The sequence below is a fragment of the Meriones unguiculatus genome, chromosome 3 (genome assembly GCF_030254825.1).
Source record: "Meriones unguiculatus strain TT.TT164.6M chromosome 3, Bangor_MerUng_6.1, whole genome shotgun sequence".
Lineage (NCBI taxonomy): Eukaryota > Metazoa > Chordata > Mammalia > Rodentia > Muridae > Meriones > Meriones unguiculatus.
In genome coordinates this window covers 130475744-130502088 of record NC_083351.1, presented here as the reverse complement: position 1 = coordinate 130502088, position 26345 = coordinate 130475744, and the positions used below count along the sequence as shown (strand labels likewise).

Here is a 26345-nt window from a genome sequence, read left to right as displayed (position 1 = left end):
ATTGCCTCAACCTCCTAATGTTAATACCTCCTTCCATGGCATATGGCCACCTTGAACTATAAGGCCAAATATGCCTTTTTCCTGTGAGTAGCTTTGGTCAAGAGTATTTTAACACAGTAATAGAAAAAGAAAGGAAGCTTCTACAGTACCATATTTATTTTTGAGTCAGGGTCTCTCATAATCTAAGGTGGCCTTACACTTTCTATGCAGCCAAATAGCATATGTGGAATGAAGGTGATTGACAACAAATATTACTGCAACAACCAGTTAACAATTTGGAATTTATCTACTGCATTATTATACTTTCACTAGAATCAATTTCAGCTGAGATTTTGAATATTTTAAAAGTCATATTGCAATAGAAAACATACATAAATATTTGTTTATTCTCTTGATATGAGAAAATAATTTACAGTCAGACAAAATCCTTATGCTATAAAGAGAAAAATGATGAACATGTTTACATAAAAAGAATTTTAGCCACAAGCGTGGTGTAGTGGAACATGTGTGTCATCTCAGCACTTGTTTTGGAAACAGGTGGCTCCTGGGTTTAAGGCCAGCATGAGCTACACAGTGAGATCCTGACTTAAAAGAAGTACTAGTGTGGTGTGGTAGCATCAGCCTGTAACAACACATGGGAGAAGGTAAGAAGATCAGGAATATAAGGTCATCCTTATATTCCTTACATAGCCAGATCAAGGCCAGGCTGAGCTTTAAGAGATCTGAGAGAGAGGAAAGGAGAGACAGACAGACAGAGTGAGACAGAGACAGAGACACAGGAAGAAGGAGAGAGAGAGAGAGAGAGAGAGAGAGAGAGAGAGAGGTGCACGCCTTCAGTCTCAGCACTAACAAGGCACAGGCAGAGGATATGTCTAAGCTCCAGGGCAGCATGGTTTACGTAGCATGGTTCCAGGCCAACCAAGGCTTCATGGTAAGACCCTGTCTCAAAATAATAATAATAAACAATAAACTCAATTAAAAACAGTTTTGTATTTGTCTAAGGAATTAGTTCAATTGGTGGAGCTTGCCTTTATCCCAGCACCACATAAACTGATCATGATGGCACATGCCTATGATTCCACACTCAGGGGGTCAGACAATCAAGGTGCTATTTGGCTGCATAGGATTCTTTATGCCAGCTTAGACTACATGAGACTCTATTCCAGAATGAAAGGAAGGAAGAAAGGACGGAAAGGAGGTAGAAAGAGAGAGTTCTATAGTATCTACTTTCTTTTCCCATTACTATGTTAAAATACTCTTGATGAAAAGCAAATCAAGAGGAAAGGGGTTTGCCTCACAGTTTGCTATAGCTGGGAGCTAGCAGCATCAGGAAGTTGAGGCAGCTGGTTATGCTGCATCCACACTTAGGGAGAAGAGAGTAATGAGTACTTATGCTCAGCTCACGCCCTTCTTTTTATGCAGGCTAGGATTCTAGCCTAGAGAATGGTGCTACCCAAAGCGAACAGGTCTTTTCACTTCCTCATCAAGACAGTTCCCCCACTTGCCCAGAGGCCCATCCTGGGTTTCAGTCCTGGATTGTTAATCTCAAGTTGACTGCTGATGTTGAGCATTATAACAATTAAGGCCAAATGGAAAACGAAGTGAGATTTACATTTATAAAACATGGCAATAATATCGCTTTATTTTGTCAAATATTCTAGCCAATCCTTTTAAAACTCATCCCACCAAACAAAAATACAATATAACTCAGAGCAAAGCAGTCAGTTAACCAAAACTGGTGTTCTGACTTACTTTCCATGAGTGTAGAAATTGGCTGAATTTTTTGAAGGGTAGTTACATGATATTCATAAAGTTTTAATGTACATTCTTGGCTCAATATGTCCACTGTTAGGAATTCAATAAAAATGAAAGTAGGGAGACTGTTCACCTCAGCATTTTTGGAAAAAAACAATGCCCCAGATTCTAAGGAGTCTGTGAATAGGAACAACACAGGACTATCCTGAGGCATCTTGGGTAGAATTCTATGCAGCCTTTAATAAGGCTGAAGTAAAGCAAATGTGGTAGAAGCTCTCAGACAGTATCAGTAAAGGAAACAAGAGACCAGGTCCATTGTGTGAAGGTCCACACAGACCTGGAAACTTGTTTCTAGAAAGAGTCACAGGAACTTGCCATAGTCACTACCACTGGCACCAGTGGAGAATGCTGTTCCTTCCATTGCTGATTTTCACATATAGCTCCATTGCCACTTTAGTAGTCATTATATGATGAAATTCAACGAGACCTAGGAGCTAGAACTCTAAATCTCACAGCTTGAATAGCAACTTAACCATTGCTAGTTAAATCAACACGTTAAGTTGAATTTAATCCAAAACAGACTTGGTGCTTTGTTTCACATGTGTTGCCTTTTCCCAGGAAGTGTGTAGATTCATGTGAACTCTGGAATAATGAGTACAGTGCACAATCCTTAGGCTTGAAGGGTTCAGAAGAGCCAGTTGATCCTAGGGCAGGTGTTCCCTTGAGAAGCTCTGACCTCAGGACTCATGGGTGGAAGCTGATGCTGGCCACCAGCAGTGGGTTTTCTATTCTCTGTAAAGTAAGTCTCCTGGCTCAGAGAAGGTGACCCTTGTTACAACTGGACTCTGTGACACCTGAGCCTTAGGACCTTTGAGCTTCAGGAAGCACTGAATCAATATTGATCCCCTCTGCTGACTAATAACCCAATCTGACTTCTTCTCATTGCAAAGGTCAAGCCAGCCACTCAGCATCCCATGGTACCTGGCTGGGAGGGGTGCCAACAAACTGCATTTTCTCACCATCTTTGAGCCAGTTGTTCCCTGTGTCCCTCTCTCAGGACAGCAGCATTTTCTCTACCTCTGATTGGCCCCTCTGCCCCTCCTCACATGACTGAAGTGTTTGATGTTAGTCCAGCAGATTTCAATGCAAGCAAACTATGGCCTTAGGAATAGCATCTAATACCAGGAACTCTGAACATTTTGGGGACACCTTGTATCCTCAGTAACTTTCATTTCTGCCTTAATGTGTAGACAATCCAAATGTCATCTATATTGGGCTGAGAGAGTGTTTTGAATTCAGGATATGTCTCAGATTTGGGAACTGACTTTAAGGAAAAGCATGTGGCTTTGAAGTAGCCACAGCTGAGTCACAAAAAAGCAGGACATGTAACTACTTTTTTACAAAAACTGTACTTGTCCCAGCCTGTCTGTCATAAGACCTCAGCAACCATGACCCATCTAGAGACTCTCATGTTGGAGACTGTTGCCATTCAAGTTCCTATTTCTAATTCATGCAAAAGTGAATAAATAGTATGAAATGTCTCATTATTTGGTTAGGTGAGAAACATCAAAACAATTAAGTAGATTGTGGACCCTGCATAATCAGTTACTTGTATGTAGTTGATAGGTATAGGATGTCTTCCAGCTTCTAGTGGGAAAAGTCCAAAGAAAGAAAGATAGGAAGGGAGGAAGTTTGAAAGGAAGGAAGGAGAGAAAACAGATGAGCACCTCAGATTTCCAAGTTAATAAAAGACAGAAATCAAATCCTCTCTGCACCTCCCTGGTTGGCGCATCCCTCACAGTATGCTGCTGGCTCCTGTCCTGCAGGACTGCCACTGCCCCTATGATTCCCTAAGGCCCCTCCTATAGCCCAGGGCTTCTGGATGTCAGTGTGTCTGGGAGCTGGCATGTGGGGACTTGATGCCCTCCCTATGGAGTTACTATTGACTCCTTGGGACCCCTGCTACTTCTCAGTGCCTCACAAAGTTGTTTCTAGACACATACACACACAAAAAAATAGGACAAAAGTGAGCAATGAAAGTGAGCAAGGTGTGTGTGTGTGTGTGTGTGTGTGTGTACAACTTGGGGCAGTTCATTCCTCTCCTACCATGTGGGTTCTAGGGATCAAACTCAGGTTGCCAACATTGGCAACAAGCACCTTTATCTTTTGAGCCATCTTGCCAACCCTACGCTTAGTTACAAAAAGTGCTAAACTTGAATATTTCCATGAGTCTCTGAGGATCTTGCTAAAATGCAGATTCTGGTCCAACAGTTGGGGACCAGAAGTCTGGGATCCTTCCAGGATTGTGAGCACCTGTGAAATCACAGCTTCCCCTTGAGATGTTCTCAAGCACTCAAAAGACCCAGCTCACTTCTGAGTATGGGATCACCATTTCTTGCACATAAATACTTAGAGTTGGGTGCAGAGGCTGAGGATGGCTCAGAGTGAATGGTGTTCAGAAGGTGAAAAGGATACTCCTAAGGCTGTCTACATCCTATTTTCTTCTGATACAGGTGGTAACAAGATAAAGCACAGTGGCTGATTATCCTCTCCCAAAATGCCCTCATCCAGGACTAAAGACACGAGAAGGTCCTGTGTCTAAAAGTCAGGTAAGAAATGAGATTTTCACACACATGCAATGTTTGCCCACAGACAGTCATGGGGAGAACAGCATCTGAAGGTTGTGCAGACCCATGTGCACTTCTACTGCACATTTATGGCAATTGGCTAAGATCAAGATACGTTGCAACATAAGCAGATAAACTTTAAAAATATCTAGACCTGTTTGCCTTCTCATTGTTCAAAACACTTCTCTTTGCTGTAACTCCAGTTCAATGTCCACAATCCCAGCTAAATTAGTTTCTCTAACAGAAAGAAGGTGAAATAGGCATATGACTGACGGAAGTCTTAGCCAGGTACACATGGATCCAGTGGTATGGGAGAGCCTTGTGTGGTAATGAGTCTTGAGACATTCCCGGCTTCCTGCCAAGTGCTTGTAATTTTCATTTCAGAGAAGGAAACACACCCCAAGAGGTTAAGAACTTTTCTTGAGGTTATACACCTAGAATGAGCCCCTATCAGACCCACCAGTTCTTCAGTAATTGTGATATGTGTCTTCTAGGGTCCTGGACATCATTTGAAACAGTTTTCTTTTTAATTAAAAATAGTGTAACTATCATTACTGGGGAAGCAAGTATGTGTGGAGGTCAGCGGACAGGTCTGTGGAGTTGGTTGTCCTTCCACCTTTATGTGTTCCAGAGCCAAAATTGCTGCCTTTACCCAGTGAGGCATCTCACTGGACCTTGTAATCATTTAAAAAAAGCAAACCAAACCAACACAGCACAGGCAGATTGTATGGAAGCTATGCTTTTTTGAAGGTAAAACTTTTTGTGTATTTCATAACTTTAAGAATTATATTTGGCCTGTCATGGTGGCATACATCTTCTAGCACTCAACAGATAGAGGGAGGAAGATCAAAAATTAAAGGTTAGCCTCAGCTACATAATGAGTTTGAGGCCAGCCTGGAGTGCATGAAATACTACCCCCAAATGCCAAATTATGTTTTATATTTAGGGGATGTAGCCCAGAGGTGAAATGTTTTCTTAGCCTGCCCCAAACATACATACACACATACATACACACCCACAAACCAGTTTGATGTGGTTGGAATTAAACTGGGTTAAGCTCTAGTGTCTTTTCAAGGAATTTTATTTTTTTTTAATTTAAATGCATTTTATTTTTAGACAACCCACATGACATGTTTTTTCTTACAAAAACAATGCCTCCACTCCAAATAAACCATGGTCAAAATAAAAGCTCAAGATGACATCAATCCCTTTTGTCTTAAGTCCTGGTGTTGAATGGATGGTAAGCAGCAGCCAGTTACGGTGACAGGTGATAGGTCCAATTTGTTAACATTTTTCCATCTCTGAGCCATCCTTAAAGAAAATCATGAGTAGAGTCACACCATCTTCACGGTAGCCCAGGAGAGCAACCAAACCATCTAGATTCATGTTTTCACCAATAAAAAACTGGTTATTGAAGTTAGCAAGGATGTGCTTAATTTGCTCTGCAGCCCCAGCCATAAAAGCCTTTACTCTTTCTAGTTTCTGTTCTTCAAGTTTGCTTTTGAGTGATTTCATGTAATCTTTGATGTACTTTTTGTAGGCTTCTTTTGTGAAGCTGGTTTCTTCTAAGTGATGGTACATGACAATAGCAACACCGGTGACTACTGTACTTTCGGTACCTTCGCCCTCCAGGCCTTCGGCAGATGCATTTCCACCAATAAGCAAGTCATCGATGTTACCCTTTGTCCTACTGACCATCTTGCCCTCCACCTCCAGGCACAGCCCGTCCGCGATCTCCCGATCTTGTAGATATTGGAGAAAAGCTCATCATGGCTGACGAGGTCCCGGTAGATGATCATGGTGGCGGCTGGGGACGGTGGCACAAGGCTGACAGCACAGAACGAGCGCGGTGCAGCCGGAGCGGTGCTCCGGGTAGGGGGGAGTTGGCGGAAAAGGTAATCTAAATTTTTTATATCTCTGGTTTATTTTCTTATTCATGTGAACCCCATCTGAGCTCTGTTACTAAGCACTTGGATTTTTGTAGAGTTTCCAGAACTGGACAGAGTTGGAAGTTAGGATCAGCATGTCTAGTTAGTGTGACTGCAGGGAGATACTATCCCAATTTGGTCACCATAATACATGTCTGTAGTATTCCATGATCTCTGGGTTGCTATAAACTCAGCAAGAATTGGAGTGCTGATAGAAAATGAAGGGAAGTGCCTTGCCCAAATGCTGCTTTTGTTTTTAATTTAATAAATTAATATGTTGACATTTGTCCCTGTAGGGATTATTTGTTGAAAGGATCTGGGGGAGTTGACAGCATGAATGGCGTGTCCTGCAGACTTCTAAGAATTGATAAAAAGCATCTTGTCTATTGCACAAAAGCACAACAGTTATATTCTGGATGGACATGATATGGGTGGTAGCTTATGTCACTGCAGAATAAAGCAAATCATGAAAATTCTCTCTGCTGCTGTGCATACTTTTATACCATTTTGATTACTCCTTTCATTGCTCATTGTAGTCATCTCTGTACAAATGGGGGGCAATGATGATTTTTTTAGTAAGTTAAAACCTTGGGTTTTTTTGTGCTGTGTGTATATATAATGTAAGAGAAATGATTTCAAAACACTATAAATTCAGTTGTGTGGGAACTGCCTAAATGACTATGCCACTTCTCAGTATCTCCAGGAGGGCAGTTGCAGTGGCCTGCATGTGGGACATGAAACTAGAAACTGCATACAGAAGAGGAAAAGAAAGTTTAGATTTAACCAAAACAGTGAAAATTCCTCTTCTGTCATTCCTGTAGTTAGATTTGAAAGGACAGACTACAATTCACAGTCCTTTCCCTTTGCATGTCATTGAGCCCTTCTCAGAAAGTTTCTCACATCATGTTTATGGTCTAACTGTATTAAACCATGCATAAAACATACTCTGGAAACACATGTACACACACACAAAGGATTTCTAGTAAGAACCATGATGGAAAGCTATAAACAATGGGATCTATCAGAAATCAGAAAATACCAACCATCCTGCCAACACTTAGACTACAACAGTCAGACTCAGAGGATCCATCCATCATCCTTGTCATGTTGGCAGGGAGAGGGAGGTGGTACAGGTGCAGCTGAGGTCAGAAGGGAGCAGAAGAAATGCTAATGGGAGTTAAAGCCAAAGGCACCGTGGAGTTTGCACTGTAAGAATCTAGAAACCGAGATAAGAAGGTGGGTCACTTAATAAATGAGGAACTTTTCCACTGAGCATCTCTTCTCCTTGACTGTGATTTCCAGACCAGAATCCATGTCCTTTCTCTTTGTTCTGTAGCCTGTGTCCCTAATGTAGGCCTGACGGGGTACTACCAGTAAATATTTCTAAAAAGAATGAATGGTTCATTATCACTGTCTACCCCTTTCCCTAATTGTACCACTCTGATTGTACAGACACCCTGAAGAACAGCAAGGCCCACAGCAGGCTGCAGCAAAACAAAAATTGATATATACAAATCCCGAGAGGGAGTTTTTTTAGGTTAAAAAGAAAGTCGCTCTTTCTCAAAGCCAGACTTTGCTAGCAAAGGCAGAAAGCAAAATTCCTTTCAGAAAGGGTTCTTACCAGTATGAGGAGCAAACATTTGTGGACCCAATAACTTCCCAGAGTGAGGAAGGTGTCAGGATCCAGTGAAGGAGGAAGAAAAAAATGTCTCCCTGAAGCAGGAGCCAGAGACAGACAGAGAAGCCTCAAGAATCTGAACTGGTAAGGTCTAGAAGGGAAGCTAGGTCTAAGAAAGTAAAGTCCTTAGGGAAAAGTTTTGAGATTTAAAAAGATAACTTTCTATATTGAAAATGGAGGAAGACACAATGACACAATGGTACCTTCTGGGTACCATTTGTTTGTTTTTTCCAGACAGGGTTCCTTGTGTGCCATGGCTATCCTGGACTCAATTTATAAACCAGGCTGTCTCTAAACTCACAAAGATATACCTGCTTCTCTATCCCTGTGTGCTAAGATTAAAGGCATGCACCACCATGTGCTGCTTAGAAACTTTCTTTTTACTTCAGCATCTTGCTTCTAGAACTCTATCAGCCTTCAGTGCTTCTGTGTAGTCAGGCATATTGCTATACAAACTGGCCATTCTGTTTCAAATATGCCTCTGGGGCACCTAGGTGCATTTCACACTGAATTTTGGGTCCTCAGAGTCTCAGTCTACTGCATCTAAGGTTTGTATTAACTACTCTCTAGCTGAAGGCCTACTATTTGGGGTAATTGCCCTTCATCTCTTTTTTAACATGGGGTTCATAGAATGGCTTGACTTGTGGATCTAGTGAGTGCATTTCAAAGAAACTATGGTTAAACTGTTTTTATAATTTAATTTTTTTATTATTAGTTACATTTTATTAACTCTCTATCCCAGCTGTATCCCGTTCCCTTATTCCCTCACAATCCCACCCTCGCTCCCTCATCTCCTCCCTGCCCCTTTCCAAGTCCACTGATTGGGAAGGACCTCCTCCCCTTTCATCTGACCAGCTAAACTATTCTTAATGAAGGTGGTTGCAAGCTGTCCAGGTTTGTCTCTTCATGAAGCAGTTTCCAGCCTTCCACAAAATCGCAAATGATAGACTCTTGTATACAGTATATTACATATTACAATTCTTGGTCCACCATTGTATTGTTCTTCTGGGACAAAGCAAAATGCATCATTGTATTAAATAAGACATGTCCTGTGTCACAGTGGAGATTCATTTGATTATTTCTACAAGAAACAAACATTGTCACTCCCAGGGAGATGTGAGAGTAGAAAATGTTGTCATCTGTATGCAGCAGTGGGTACTAATTGAAAAGTATTTATTAGGAACATTCTCCAGACCCTACAGAAAACATATAGTTCAAAACATACATTGCAATATTTTTTTCTATGGTGTGTTTGTATGTGTCTCTGAAATCTCAGAAACAGTGGTGCCCGTGTATCAATTAACTTAAAAAAAAGAAAAGTATTTAACTGATTCTATCTTTGAGATTCCAGAAAAACCCTGTCTTGGAAAAAAAAAAAAAAGATAAACCGAAGGACATAAACTATTGACTACTAGCTCTTCCTCTACTCTGGCCATTTTTTCCTTCTTCCTGGGAAAAGACTAGAGCATTGCTGATCTAAAGGCCTATTTTTTCAAGCCAGTTCACTGGCTGTGACGTAGCCATAGGGAGCAGAGATCCTAAGACATGGATGGTGCCTTCATTTCCATGGCTCTGCTGACAGAACACTGAGAAGTCCAAGGTCCTCACGCCAGGGGCATAAGAAGAGCAGAAGCGTAGCAGCTATGGCTGAGCCCAGGGAGTCTGGGCAAAGTAGATGACATTGAGGCTCAGTCAAGAAGAGTTTGGGCTCCATTGCTTCTAGCTGTGGGCTACTGACTTTACTTGCCAACCTGGAACTCAGTATGTCTTCTGTTATGCATTTAGAGACTATGTTGTGAAAAAGCTGCATCACATTATGTTTATAAGGTTTCTCTCCAGTATGAGTTTTTTTGTTTGTTTGTTTGTTTGTTTTGTTTTATGTATTCAAAGATAACCATGATATGCAAAGGTTTTACAACTTTGATTATATTCATAAGGTTTCTTTCTAGTATGAGTTCTTTTATGTGATTGGATACTACTGTGACTTCCACAGGCTTCACCATATTTAGTACCATTATAGGCTTTCTTCACAGTATGAATTCTTTTGTGCCTTTGAAGATGACTGTGATAAGCAAAGGCTTTATCACAGTGATCATATTTATAGTTTCTCTCCACTATGTGTTCCTTTATGTATTCGAAAAGGCTTTATTATTGTTTTATGTTGTTCATAGGTGCCACAGTAGAGAGATAAGCTCACCAAAATGCTAAGCTTTCATTATCCAAAGTTACATTAGGGTTCAGTCTTCTTGTAAATGACAGACACCCAAACATCTCCAGTTACTTTATTCAAACATATTCAAGATTAACTGGGGCTAGAAAAGTTCCAACTACCAAAGTTATCTTTTCTTTGCTGCCCGTGAGAGCAGTCAACCCAAAAGTAAGAACTCCATGCTTGCCAGGAGCATCATAGGACCAAGTTCAGTACAGCTACAAGCTTCCATGTAGCACCAAGTGCCAATTCTCCAGAAAGACATTTCTTCAAGGCTCAAACAACCTCAAGACAATTTCTCAGGCTCTACTGATAAATCCAAACTTAGCAAAGGCTTTTCTGGCTTTTTCACTCAAAGCTAGAAACAAAGGCTTTACTATATATTTTACTTAAAGCCAGACAGTATGGCTTTACTTTACATAGTACATTTTATCAAAATGGATTTATATATGTATGGTGTCTCCACAGTATGAATTCCTTCGTGCATTTAAAGACTATTGTAATATGAAAGGCTTTATCACATTAATTGCATTTCTAAAGTTTCCCTCCAGTATGAAAGTCTTTTATGTACTGGAAGATGATTGTGACTTGAAAAGGCTTTACCACAAAAATTACATTCATATGACTTCTCTCCAATATAAGTTGTTTTATGCATTTAGAGAGGAATGTGCTGTGAAAAAACTCTACCAGATTGATTGCATTTGTAAGTTTCTCTCCTTTTGTGTGTATGTGTGTGTGTTTAATGTTGCTGGAAACTATGATGATATACAAAGGCTTTACCACATTGTTCCATACATAAGGTTTCCCTCCAGTATGTGTTCTTTTAAGTATTAGGACAGTACTATGTAGTAAAAGGCTTTATCACATTGAATACATTTTATAAAGTTCCTCTCCAGTATACATTTTTTCATGCCTTTTAGGATGAGTGTAGTATGTAAAGGCTTTACTACATTGAGTATATTCAGAGCATACCTTTTCAGTACAATGTCTTTCATGCCTGTGAATATAACTGGCACATGTAAAAGCTTTGCCACATTTATTACACTGATGAATTTTTAATCTGTATGAATTCATTTTACAATTTGGTCTAATTGTAAAGATGAATCAGATCCTATAGTTTATGCACTGTTTACATTCACGGTGTTCCCCTTCATCATGGGTTGTTTTTCTTCTCAGAAGATGCCTGTGATGGTAAGAGCATTTATTATGGTTCACATTTACAGTATCCTTTTCCTATATGAGGTTTTTTTTCACATATTTGAAGATAACTAGAAGAACTCAGAACTTCACCATATTGATTGCATTCATAAATTTTCTTATTATGTGGGTTATGCTACATTAGTAAAGTGAATCAGTACAGACAGCATAATTTCCACATTCTAAGTACTCATATGAATTTTCTACAGTGTGGTCTTGTTGATATATTTCCAAAAATGTTGTATTACATTCAATAAGTCTACTCTACCTGGGGACTACTACATATCTTTTAATTGTTCTGGCAGAAAGAGAGGAACATTGCATCTTTCAATACCTCTTACGCATACATGGCTTGTATCCTTGTTTCTCTCCAGAATGCATTCTTCTATGTATTAGGAGACAACTGTGACATGCAAAGGTTTTACCACATTAATTGCATTTGTAATGTTTCTCTCTGCTATGAATTCTTTTATGCCTTTGAAATTGACTGTAACAGGAAAAGGCTTGCACACACTTATTACATTTATAGGTTTTTCTCTCTAGTATGTGTTCTTTTATGAATTAGGAGATAACTCTGACTTGAAAAGCCTTTACCACACTGATTACATTTATATGGTTTCTCTCTAGTATGTGTTCTTTTATGTAATCAGAGACTATTGGGATATACAAAGGCTTTACCACATGGTTTGCATTCATAGGGTTTCACCCCAGTATGTATTCTTTTATGTATTAGGAGATCACTGTCACATACAAAGGCTTTCCCACATTGGTTACATTCATAGGGTTTCTCACGTATGTGTTCTTTTATGTATTCGGATACTACAGTGATACGCAAAGGCTTTACCACATTGGTTGCATTTATAGGGTTTCTCTCCAGTATGTGTTCTTTTATGTATTAGGAGATCACTGTTACATGCAAAGGCTTTCTGACATTGGTTACATTCATAGGGTTTCTCTCCAGTATGTGTTCTTTTATGAATTAGGAGATAACTGTGACGTGCAAAGGCTTTACCACATTGATTACATTTGTAGGGTTTCTCTCCACTATGAATTCTTTTATGCTTTTGAAGATTGCTGTGACATGAAAAAGCTTTTGTACATTGATTACATTCATAAGGTTTCTCTCCAGTATGAATTCTTTCATGCCTTTGAACAGCACTCTGACATGCAAAGGCTTTACCACACTGATTACATTTATAGGGTTTCTCTCCAGTATGTGTTCTTTTATGAATTAGGAGATAACTCTGACATGCAAAGGCTTTATCACATTGATTACATTTGTAAGGTTTCTCTCCAGTATGAATCCTTTCATGCCTTTGAAGATGACCATGACATGCAAAGGCTTTACCACATTGATTACATTTATGGGATTTCTGTCCAGTATGTGTCCTTTTATGTATTTGGAGATCACTGTGATGTACAAATGCTTCACCATATTGAGTATCCTCATATAGTTTCTCTTCAGTATGAATTGTTTCATGCCTTTGAGGATGAATGTGATATGCAAAGGCTCTACCATGTTGAGTATATGCAGAGGCCTTCTTTTCAGTATGACGTCTTTCATGCCTGTGAAGATAATTGGCACATGGGAAAGCTTTACCACATTTATTATACTGATGAATCTTTTTATCTGTATGAATTAATTTTACAATTTGGTCTAATTGTAAAGAGCAATCCGATCTTAAGTTTTATCACGTTGTTTACATTCATGGCATTCCCCTTCATTATGGGTTGGTTTTCATCTTTGAAGATACCTGATAGGGTAAGAGCATTAATTACATGGCTCACACTTATAGCATCCTTTTCCTGTATGAGGGGTTTCATATACTTGAAGAGAACTGAAAGCCCTCAGAGCTTTACCACATTGATTGTATATACAGGTTTTCCTCTATTGTGGGTCATACTACATTTCCTAAGTGAACCAGGAAAAAAAGAATTTGCACATTCCTACTCCAGTGTGACCTTATTGATGTATTCCCAATAAAGTTGGAAAACCAATTAACTTACATCACATTCAAAAGACTGCTGAAACTGTGGACTACTACATATCTTTTAATTGTTTCTTTCAATATCCCTCATTCATACATGGCTTGTTACTTATTGTGATATAATATATATGAAAGGAAGAATAACAAATAAAGAATTTCCATACTGCATTTACAGAAAATTCACAAAAATTCACAGATTTTGACTTTTTGTTCCTCATAGATATGCAATATAGGGATTACGATTTCTCCACAACCTTCTTACCTCTCATTAACTACCTCTTTCACTAAACTTAGCAACATCACTACAAATATATGAGTAACACCAGCTTTACTATGGACTATATACTTATTAGAACGTTTCTGACATATACTTAGCACCTATTCAGTATGTATGTACACCTTTTCCAATATCTGTGTAGTATAGTTTTGCAGGAATTGGCAGTTCTACAGCGTAACTTTAATGGGGCTATGGTTCAAATGGTAATATCTGTTAACACATTGCCTCCATGTCTTCTTTCTTAAATTAATGCCTTGCAAATATAAATCATAAATATAAATTAAAAATAAAAACCTGACATTGAGATACATGGAGTTATGAGAATTTAATAATCATCAATACACTTAAAGATGTGCTTGTTTACACTGTTGCTGTTCCTTAAAAATTCTTCAGAGTCATATTTTTATCAGCTTGCACACAAAATTACCTTGGATGTCTTCTAGAACTTTGACAGTGTTCTTCAATATTGTGGTCTTCCCAATTATAGCCTAAAATACAGTACCACAAAAGTATATATGTTACTGGAAATTATGCAAAACTTAAGTTACTGTCTTCAGTGAACCTTAAAACCATGCCAAATTAATTCACCTCATTTTCCTCTTTTTACACTGAAATTAGAGAAGAGCATCAATAACAAATAACGTTACCCCTTAATTTTGAAAGGTTAAGGAAAAATCACAGTCTTACCTATAGCAGTGAGATTCCTGTAGGTCTCCAGCATCACATCTTTGTAGAGATTCTTCTGGGAAGGATCCAGCAAAGCCCACTCTTCCTGGGTGAAGTTCACATGCACATCATCATAGGTCACTCCATCCTAAATTATCACAAACATGTGTAAAATAGAATGAATGATAAGGACAACATTGGACTTGAAACTTTATTGACAATATATTCATATGATCCTGGTGCTACCCCCACACAGAGATTCAACCATAATTAACAAGTCATTTTAGAAGGAAACTTAGTAATGAGGTTCACCTCAGTAATTTCTGTCCTTTTTAATTAAATTTTAATTTTTATATCAATTATAGTTTATTCATTTTATATCCCAGCTGTAGCCCCCTCATTCATTCCCAAACCCACCCTCCCTCATCTCTTCCCATGACCCTCTCCAAGTCCACTAATATGGAAGGACCTCCTCCCCTTCCATCTGACACTAGCTTATCAGGTCTCATCTGGACTGACTGCACTGTCCTCCTCTGTGGCCTGGCAAGGCTGCTCTACCCTTAGGGGGAGGTGATCAAAGAGCCAGCCACAGAGTTCATGTCAGAGACAGTTCCTGTTCCCCTGACTGGGGAACCCACTTGGAGACTGAGGTGCCATGGGCTACATCTGAGTAAGGGTTCTAGATTATGCCCATAAATGGTCCTTGATTGGAGTATCAGTCTCACAAAAGACCCCTGGACACAGATTTTTTGGTTCTGTTGCTCGTCTTGTAGAGCTGCTGTCCTCTCCAGATCCCACTATCTCCCCTTTCTTTCATAGGATTCCCTGCACTCCTCCCAAAGTTTGGTTAGGAGTCTCAGCATCTGCTTTGATAAACTGCTGGGTAGAGTCTTTCAGAGGCCCTCTGTGTTAGGCTCCTGTCCTGTTTACTGTTTTCTCCTTCTTCCAATGTCCATCCCATTTGTCTTTCTGAGTGAGGACTGATAATTTTACCCAGGGTCCTCCTTCTTGCTTAGCTTCTTTAGGTGTACAGATTTTAGAATGTATATCCTATCTTTTAGGTCTAGAATCCACTTATAAGTGAGTATATACCTTATGTGTCTTTCTGCTTCTGGGATACCTCACCAGGATGATCATTCTAGACCCCACCATTTATCTGCAAATTTCATGATTTCCTTGTTTTTAATTGCTGAGCAGTATTCCATTGTGTAAATGTACCACCACATTTTCTGTATCCATTCCTCAGCTGAGGGGCATTTGGGTTTTTTCCTGGATGTCTACATGTAGAAAAATACAAATAGATCCATACTTATCACTCTGCACAAAACTAAAGTCCAAGTCGATCAAAGACCTCAACATAAAAACACATACATTAAATCAGTTAGAAAGAAAAGTGGGGAAGAGTCTTGAACTTGGCATAGGAGACAACTTCCTGAACAGAACACCAACAGCACAGGCTCTATAGCAACAATCAATAAATGGGACCTCATGAAACTGAAAAGCTTCTGTAAAGCCAAAGACACTATCCTCAGAACAAAACGACAGCCTACAGACTGGGAAAGATTCTTCACCAACCCTATATCTGACGGAGGGCTAATACCCAGAATATATAAAGAACTTAAGAAGTTAAAAAGCAACAAATCAAGTAATCCGATTAAAAAATGTGGTAAAGAACTAAACCGAGAATTCTCTGTAGAGAAATATAGAATGGCAGAGAAACAGTTAAAGAAATGCTCAATGTCCTGAGTCATCAGAGAGATGGAAATCAAAACTACCCTGAGTTTGACCTTATACCCATCAGAATGGTTAAGATCCAAAACTCAAGTGACAACACATGCTGGAGAGGATGTGGAGAAAGAGGTACCCTACTCCACTGTTGGGAATGTAAACTTGTCCAACCACTTTGGAAATCAATCCGGTGCTTTATCAGACAATTAGTAATAAATCCAGCTATACCACTCCTAGGCATATATCCAAAATATGCTCAAGTATACATCAAGGACATTTGCTCAACCATGTTCACAGCAGCTTTATTCATAATAGCCAGAATCTGTACTCTTAAATAATTAACAAACATAAAGACAAAGAGACAAGCAAACAGTACTAGCAATAGTACCGCACATACATCAGAGAGATTGTAGTAACAGTTTACTAACTACAAAACGCAATGGACAAGCTAGTCTATTGGCTCATGCCTTTAACCCCTGTACTTAGAGACAGGCAGAAATATCTCATTGAGGTGGATGCCAGCTTGTTTTATGGAATGAGTGCTAAAGCATCCAGAGGTACACATTAAGACCCTGTTACCACTTCAAAAATAAACCAAACAAAAAATACAGTAAGAACTAAGAGGTGGGCTGGAGAGATGGCTCAGAGATTAAGAACACTGGCTGTTCCTCCAAAGGTCCTGAGTTCAATTCCCAGCAACCACATGGTGGCTCACAACCATTATAGTCTGATATGGCACCTTCTTCTGGCGTGTAGGAACATATGTAGTCTGTATGTTGTATAAATAATAAATAAATCTTTAAAAAAAAAGAACTAAGAGGTCTTTACTAAAATTCCTAAAATAAAGTATACATCCACTCCAGTTCTGTATTCATCTTCCAAGAACCAGAGGTTCCCAGTTTAATGTATTTCATTAATAAGATCTTACTAAAAAGGAATGTATGCTTAAACAGTTACCAATGGACAGATGAAAATATTTGCATATGTCCGTAAACACTAACAGAGTATTGTTAATGGTATTGAGGGATGGCTCTCTCTCATGGCATGGTGGTTCTCAAATTGGGCCAGACACTGGAAGGACATTCTGAAAGTCTCTATCTTTATCTCTGCACATCTTGTAGGCAGGGTAAATTTTTGGCTGAAGGTTTTGTAGGTAGATTGATGTTCCCCTCCCATTACCATAATTCCAGCCTGGCTAGAAGATGGCCTAAGCCTCTGTATACTCTGCTGTTAAGAAGCTCAGCTAGAGACACCCCCATATCCTCCCTATAACCTACCCTGTCACAGGTCTCTAGCTTGTCTCAGTGATACCCCCACCTTTGGATTCCCTTTTCTCTCCAAGCCCTCTAACCTACCCTCTGAACTCTCTCCACGTCTGATCCCCCTCCACTCCCTTCCCTCCCCATACACTCTCCTATCCAGTTCCCTTTCTCCTTCCACTGTCAATTTCCCCACCTGAGTGAAATTCAAAGAGGGCCTCCCTTGGGCCCTCCTTTTTTACTTAGCTTCTTTGGAGCTCTGAATTGTACTATGATTACCATGTAATATATACCTAATATCTGCTTATAAGTGAGTACATAATGTGTGTCTTTCTGAGTCTGGGTTCCCTCACCCAGGATGATCCTTTCTAGTTCTGTACATTTGCCTGCAAATTTCACAATTTCCTAGTTTTTAATAGCTGAGTAGAATTCCATTCTGTTAATGAACCACAGTTTCTTTATCCATCTGCAGGTGAGGGAAATATGGGTTGTTTCCTGTTTCTTGCTATTATTAATAAAGCTGCTATGAGCATAGTTGAGCAAATGTCTTTGTTGTATGGAGGAGCATCTTCTGGGGTCTTTTATACCCAGAAGAGGGATAGCTGGGACTTGAGGTAGTACTATTTCCAATTTTTTGAGAAAGGGCTAGATTGATTTCCATAGTGGTTGTACAATTTTGCACTCCCACCAGCAACGGAGGAAGGTTCTTTTTTCTCCACATACTTGCCAGCATGTGCTGTCACTTGAGTTTTTGATATTACACATTCTGACAGATGTAAGATGGAATCTTGAAGTTGTTTTGACTTGCATTTCCTTTCCCTGAAGGCTAATGATGCTGAGAGTCTCATTAAGTGCTTTTCTGCCATTAGAGATTCCTCTACTAAAAATTCTGTTAGCTCTGTACCTCATTTTTAATTGGTTTATTTGGTACGTTATTTAATTACTTGAGATATTTACATATTTTGGGGACTTTATCAGATGTAGGGTTAGCGGAGATCATTTGCCAATCAGTTGGCTGCCATTTTCTTCTGTTAACAGAAGAATTGCCTTATAGAATTTTTTCAGTTTCATGAGGTTCCATTTATTAACTGTTGATCTTAGAGCCTCACTTGTTGGTGTTTTGTTTAGGAAGTTATCTCCTGTGCTAATGAGTTCAAGGCTGGTTCTCATTTTTTCTTCTAATAGATTTAGTGCTTATAGTTTTATGTTGAGGTCTTTGATCCACTTGGACTTGAGTTTTATACAGAGTGATAAATATGAATCCATTTGCATTTCTACATGTAGACATCCAGTTAGACCAGCACCATTTGTTGAAGATGCTTTCTTTTTTCCATTGTATGTTTCTGGCCTCTTTGTCAAAAATCAAGTATCCACAGGTATGTGGATTTCTGGGTCTTCTATTCAATTCCATTGATCAACCAGTCTGTTTTCATGCCAGTATCATGTAGTGTTTACTTGCTCTGTCTTATAGCTTGAAGTCAGGAATGTAGATACCTACAGAAAATCTTTTATCATATAGGATTGTTTTAGCTAATATGGGTTTTTTGTTTTTCCATTTAAAGGTGAGAATTGTTCTTTCAAGGTCTGTAAAAAATTGTGTTGGTATTTTGATGGGAATTGCATTGTACCTATAGATTGTTTTGGAAAGATGTTAATCCTACTGATCCATGAGCATGGGAATCTTTCCATCTTCTACTGTTTTTAGTTTCTTCTTTCAGATACTTGAAGCTCTTGTCATAAAGGTCTTTCACTTGCTTGGTTAGAGTTACACCAAGATAGTTTATATCATTTGTGGTTATCGTGAAAGGTGTTGTTTCCCTAATTTCTTTCTCAGCCACTTATCATTTGTATAAAGGAAAGCTACTGACTTTTTGTATTTAATTTGTATACAGCCACTTTGCTGAAGGTGTTTATCAGCTGTAGGAGTTTTCTGGTTGAACTTTGGGGGTTACTTATATATTCTATAATATCATCTCTGAAGAGGGAAACTTCAACTTCTTCCTTTCCAATTTGTATCCCCCAGATCTCCTTTAGTTGTCTTACTGCTCGAATATCAAGTAATATATTGAAGAGATGTGGAGTGAGTGGGCAGGCTTGTCTTGTCCCTGATTTTAGTGGAATTGCTTTGAGTTTCTCTCCATTTAATTTGATATTGGCTGTTGGTTGTTGACTTGCTGACATAGGCTTTATTATGTTTATGCCCATTATTTTTTTAATTCTGCCTTACCTAATGTCTCAGGGCATGGGTAGAATGCCAGATATTTTGGGCCAAAATATCATACAAATGACCTCTAGCGTAACATTTCATGGATTCTATTGTCCATTGAAATCTTGTGACCAGGATTTCTTCTTTCTGCATTACTCTTAACAATCTAATCTTCCAGGTCTTACTATAACAGCAGATTAAGTTGTATACAGCTTTCTATACTTTTTGCCATCTAAAGTCCTGATATTTTCAACATTCCTCCAAAAGATAACATTCCCAGGTTATCTCCTGCAGAACAGTCACTTACTATATACTATTTTCTTGTTGCTGTTGTAATTAACTTCTCTGCTCCTGTGATTAAATCCTCAAACCAAAAGCGTCTTAAGTAATGAATAGGTTTATCTGGCTGGTTCTGTCAGATCACATTCTGTCATTTTGGGAGCTTAGAATAAAAATTCAAGCTAGAAAATAAATGCAAAATCCATGGGCAAACACTGTTTCCTGGTTTGCTCTTTTGCTTGGTCACTGTCTCATGCTCAGATAGCTCTCTTATCCAGCCTAGGCCCACCTTCTTAGGGATAGATATTGCCACCCTCAGTGAAAGAGCCCTCCCATATCATCAATCAACACAATCTCTCACAGATCAAGCAAATAACCATTCTGATGAGGACACACTCTCAGTTGAGGCTCCCTCAGGACTGTTGACAACTTAACCTAATTAGAAGAGAGACTATAATATGTGAGAAAAAAATTTAAAAACCAAAACCAGATACCCAAGATTACTCCCCCCAGCACAAGAGGTTTTTGAATAGCAGGACTATAGTGACTATGGAGCGAGGAAGCGAGCAAGAAGCCATGTTGTGGACTGCCCAGTGTCTGTGTTTTACAGGTGAGAGGACAGCCCACAGGTACCAGGAATGAGTGGTTCCGGCATCTGGCCACTGTCCCTAAGAAAGCTCCTGGGTTCAAGGATGCAAGTTTCCAGCCTCTGGTAACACACCTTCCAGGATCCTGGGAAATGGTCCCAGCCTCCAATCCTAGGCTCTACACTTTTTACTGAGGAGATCTGGAAGACCTCAGGAGGATACATGATTTCACTCCTAAATGAGACTGGTCCAGTGCACATGGTGTCTTGGCAGCTGAAGCTCAGTGACTACTGATTGACTAAGCTAGTGGCAAGGCTGCTGACTCCAGGAGATCCCCTGGCATGAGGAGGACTCCTGGGTTTCTGAGGAGACCTGTTCATCATCAGGATCATACTGGTAAGACACACCCATTCCAATTTCTTGCCTGTGGGTCCAGCTGGGACATGGCCACCTTAGGAGAGCCACAGCTATTCTGTGAGATCCAGCCACCAGTCCACAACCATATACATTAACTCAAGGAAGCCTGGTACAGGAACATCCAGCCTCCTGCCCAGGGCTCTTCCCATACCCTGGAGAAATCTAGCAGGCATCAGGAACAACCAGCCAATGCCAGAGACAACCAGATTGCTAAAGGCTAGTAGATGAACACAACAAGAAAAGCCAGAGCAATACGGCAACACCAGAACCCAGTTATCCCACTGCAAGCAGCCCTGGATACCCTAACATAACAAAAAAGAAAAAGAAAAAAGAAAAAAAAGAGAAAATTTTAAATTTTAAATCTATTTTTATGAAGATGATACAGGCCTTTAAAGAGAAAACAAGATATCTTTAAAGAAATACAGAAAATTACAATTAGACAGAGGCCTTTAAAAAGGAAATGAATAAATCACTTTAAAAATACAGGAAAATACAAACATATTAAGAAAATGAATAAAATGGTTCAAGACCTGAAAATACAAATAATAAAGGAAACATAAACTGAGAAAATCCTGGAGATGGGCAACTTTAAGAAAACAAGATCTACACAGGTAAGCATCACCAACAGAATACAAGATGGAAGAAGAAAACTCTGGCATAGAAGAAACAACTGAAATCGATACATCTGTCAAAGAAAATGTTAAATCTAAAAAATTCCTGACAGAAAACATCCAAGAAATCAAGAACACTATGAAAAGATAGAATAACAAGAATAGAAGAAAAAGAAAATTCCCCGCTCCAAGGCCCAGAAAATATTTTCAATAAAATAATAGAAATTTCCCAAAGGCTTACAGAACACCACATACATTAGACCAGAAAAGAAAATCCTCCAACCACATAATAATCAATACTAAATATACAGAACAAAGAAAAATATTAAAAGCTGCTAGGGAAAAAGTAACATGCAAAGGCAATCTTATCAGAATCACATCTGACTTTTCAACACAGACTCCCAAAGCCAGTAGGGCCTGAGCAGATGTCTTGCAGACCTTAATAGACCACAGATTTCAACCCAGACTACTATACCCCATAAAACATTCAATTAGCATAGTTAGAGAAAACAAGATATTCCATGACAAAACAAAATTTAAACAATATGCACAAGTCCAGCCCTACAGAAGACACTAGAAAAAACAAAAACAAAAAACTCCAACCCAAGGAGAGTAACTACATCCAAGAAAACAAAGGAAATAAAGAACTCCATTGTAACAAAACCAAGGGATTCATAGAGACAAACACACACACACACACACACATACACAAACACACACAGAGAAGGATGGAGGGAAAATCACCAACCAACATCAAAATATCAGGAATTAACAATCATTGGTTATTAATATCTCTCAACATCAATGGACTCAATTGCTCAATAAAAGAACATAGGCAATTACTGGAATCCAAGATGGCAGCAAAAACCTCACACCTTATCTGAGGAGCAGAGGATCTGAAACTCCAAAATTGGTGAGTGGAGGGGCAGCTGAACCCAAAACAATGACATTGGGGCTTCCAGGGAGAAAGGAGACAAACCCTGAACTGAGACCAATAGGACTATCCAGGACTTCTCCATGGACTTCTCTTGGGGACTCAATTCCCAGGTGCTTCCCCGTTAATGGGCGGAGGCAGCGGCAGAGGCACTGTAGACAGCAGCGGAGGCAGCGAAGTCAAAGGCGGTGGAGGAGGCCAGCATTGCACACAGCTCCTAGCACAGAGCACAGTGCTAGCTACTCCAAGCACAGAACTCCCTGCTTGAGATTTGAGACAGAGAATACTCAATCGCCCAGCATTTCCACAGGACAGGCCTCCTTCTCCCTCCTTGGTGGAGGCGGAGGTGGAGGCTGCAGAGGCAGCCCACAGCATCAGGCACAGAGTGCAGAGTCCAGCCCACAGTGCCCATAGCTACTAGCACAGAGCGTAGTGCTGGTAGCTCCTCCAGCCCAATCAGGCCCGCAGCTCCCCAGGGCCTTCCAGAAGGCATCTGAGCCAGCGGCCTCCTAGTTCTGCCGTGGTGGCTAGACTCCCAGTGGACCGTAATACCTGGCCCCAAGTTCTGCAGCAACATAGGAATTTTTGGGACAGCATTATCAACATTGAAGGCCCTGCTCTGTGGGTCTACCAGTGAAGTCCAGGCAATCAACTCCTAGAACCAAGACAGATCTGAATACCAGAACAACAGTGTGACAGGACTGTGGACCACTGAGGTATTCAGGGAATCGGTGTAGGCACATTGTGCCCACAAATTATGCCTGCTAACAATGCTACCATTCGCAACCCCCTTGTGCCTGCTCCCCACCCCATTTCACGTATCTACACTCTCTAGCATTATATCCTTAAAGACATACGTATACACACACACTTGCTCCCCAGCAATTGCGATTTTGTGCCAACAGCGTTTCTTCCCTTAGGTACAGCTGAAACACCAACCCATACTCTCAAACCACTGGACCTGTCTCATCTTCCTGAAGAATACTCCAGACATCAGAGAAAGACGGACCCAGTCTGAAGTACAGACTCCAGGAACAAACAGTGAAGGTTATGGATGAGCAGATGGTCAGAGGTCAGCATAAGATAACACCCAACAAAAATTAGGAAATCATGGTTCTACCAGCAAACCCCAAAATTAATGGATATTTTAATTTTTTGGAAACACTAGAAAATTACTTTAAAGCTATGCTTATCCAGTTATTAGGGGCAGATAAAGAGGAAATGAACAAATCTCACAGAGAAATAGCCACACAAGTGGAGGCAAATAAAGAGGAAACAAACAAAGCTCTCATAGAAATAGCAACAGAAGTGAAGGCAAATAGGGAGGAAATGAAAAAAGGTCTCAAAGAAATACAGACAAATACAGCTGCACAAGTAGAGGTGCAATTAGTGGCATATAGTGAGGAAACAAACAAAAAATAAAAGCCATCATTGGAAGACAAGACTCCACATTCAAACAGATGAAGGAAATAGTGCAAGGCATGAAAACAGAATTAGAATCAATAAAGAAAATACAGAGAAAACCCTGGAGCTGGAGAACTTAGAAAAAAATATCAAGAACCACAAAGGTATGCATCACCAATAAAATACAAGAGATGGAAGAAAGAATCTCAGGTGCTGAAGATACACTTGCTGAAATTGATACTTCTCTCAAAGAAAAAGTAAAATCAGAAAAGTCCCAAACACAAAACATCTAAGAAATCAAGGACTCCATGAAAAGATGCCACGAAAACACGGAATTTAAGAATAATAGCAATACATAAAAATGAAGATTCCAGGCTCCAAGGTCCAGAAAATATTTTTAAGAAAATCACAGAAGAAAATTTTCCCAACTTAAAGAAAGATGCCCATAAACATATAAGAAGCGTACAGAACAGGAAATCTCCAATCCAACGAAAACAACTACACCCAAAAAAAAACATAGGATATAGATAACTTTCACAACAAAGATTAAAAGAAAACAAGCAATGAATCACAGTAACACCACCAACTCCACAATAAAAGGAACTAACATTCATTGGTCATTAATTATCTATCAACATCCATGGACTCAACTCTCCAATAAAAAGACACAGACTAACAGAATGGTTACAGAAAGTCCAACATTCTGCTGCATCCAAGAAACACATCTCTGAGACAAAGATAAATACTACCTCAGAGTAAAGGGCTGGAAAAATGTTTTTCAAGCAAATGGACCCAGAAACCAAGTTGGGGTAGGTATCCTAATATCTAATAAAATAGACTTTTAACCAAAATTAATAAAAAATGATGAGGAGTGGCACTTCTTTCTCATCAGAGGAAAAATCCACCAAAAGGACATCACAATTCTGAACATCTATGACCCAAATACAAGAATGCCTACATTTTTAAATGAAATGTTATTAAAGCCTAAATCCCACATGGGTCCCAGCACCTTAATAGTAGGAGACTTCAACACCCTACTCTCACCAAGGCACAGATCATCTAGATTGAAGCTAAAGAGGGAAATGATGGCACTTACAGAGGTCCTAAATCAAATGGACCTAATAGATGTCTACAGAACTTTTCACCCAAATTCAAAAGACTATACATTCTTCTCAGCACCTCGTGGACCCTTTGGCAAAATAGACCATATAGTTGGTAAAAAGCAAGGCTCAGCAGATACAAGAAGATTGAAATAATCCCTTGCATTCTATCTGACCACCATGGAATAAAGTTGGACCTCAACAACAAAATAAATAGCAAAAAGCCTACACACACATGGAAACTGAACAATTCCCTACTCAATGACAGCTGCGATAGGGAAGAAAGAAAGAAATTAAAGACTTCCTAGAATTCAATGAAAATGAAGGCATAACTTACATAAACTTATAGAACACAATGAAAGCAGTGCTAAGAGGAAAATTCATAGCACTAAGTGCTTTTAAGAAGAAATTTGAAACATCTCATACAAGCAACTTAATGACCCACCTGAAGGTCCAGAAAGAAAGAAAGAAAGAAAGAAAGAAAGAAAGAAAGAAAGAAGGAAGGAAAGCATTTATACCCAAGAGGAGTAGACGGCTGGAAATAACCAAAATAAAAAATAGAAGTCATCATAAATCAATAAATTAGAAACAAACAAAACAATTCAAAGAACCAATGAAACCAAGAGCTGGTTCTTTGAGAAAATCATCAAGGTAGATAAACCCTTAGCCAAACTAACTAAAAGGCAGAGAGGCACTATCTAAATCAGCAAAATCAAAAATGCAAGGGGGACATAACAACAGACACTGAGAAAATCCAAACAATCAGTAGATCGTACTATAAAAGCCTATATGCCAGAAAATTTGAAAATCTAAAGGAAACGGACAATTTTCTTGACAGAATCCATTTACCAAAATTAAGTCAAAATCAGGTAAAAAGATTGAATAGTCCTATATGCCACAAGGAAATACAGGTCGTCATCAAAAGTGTCCCATCCAAAAAAAGCCCAGGGCCAGATGGTTTCAGTGCAGAATTCTACCAGACCTTCAGAGAAGAGCTAACTCCAATTCTCTTCAAACTATTGCACAAAATAGAAACAGAAGAAACACTACCAAACTCAGTGTATGAAGCCACAGTCACCATGTTACCTAAACCACACAAAGACCCAGCCAAAAAAAGAAAAGTTCAGACTTATCTCTATTATGAACACTGATGCAAAAATACTCAATAAAATATTGGCAAACCGAATCCAAGAACACATAAAAGATATCATCCACCATGATCAAGTAGGCTTCATCCCAGGCGTGCAGAGGTGTTTCAATATATAGAAATCCATTACTGTAATCCACCACATAAACAAACTGAAGGAGAAAAACCACATGATCATCTCCTTAGATGCCAAAACAGCATTTGACAAAATCCAACACCCATTCATGTTTAAAGTCTTACAGAGATCAGGTATACAAGGCACATACTTAAACACAGTAAAGACAATATACAGCAAGCCTATAGCTAACATCAAATATAAATGGAGAGAAACTTAAATCAATCTCACTG

General features: G+C 39.3%; 1 protein-coding gene and 2 pseudogenes across 1 annotated transcript in view; all 3 read right to left on the bottom strand.

Moving 5' to 3' along the window:
- Nucleotides 1–5465: 5465 nt before the first annotated feature.
- Nucleotides 5466–12180, bottom strand: LOC132653137 (translationally-controlled tumor protein-like; annotated as a pseudogene).
- On the bottom strand, nt 6981–12874 carry LOC132652868 (zinc finger protein 844-like; annotated as a pseudogene).
- Nucleotides 12875–14082: 1208 nt separating this feature from the next.
- The window catches only part of LOC110562321 (zinc finger protein 120-like), a 38505-nt gene continuing 26242 nt past the window's right edge, over nt 14083–26345 (bottom strand). Inside the window, exons 2-3 of the mRNA XM_060380543.1 lie at nt 14347–14473; nt 14083–14147 (exon numbers count right to left, since the gene is read on the bottom strand). Of these exons, the coding sequence (XP_060236526.1) occupies nt 14083–14147; nt 14347–14473 (192 nt within the window). The remainder of the gene's footprint in view (nt 14148–14346; nt 14474–26345) is intronic.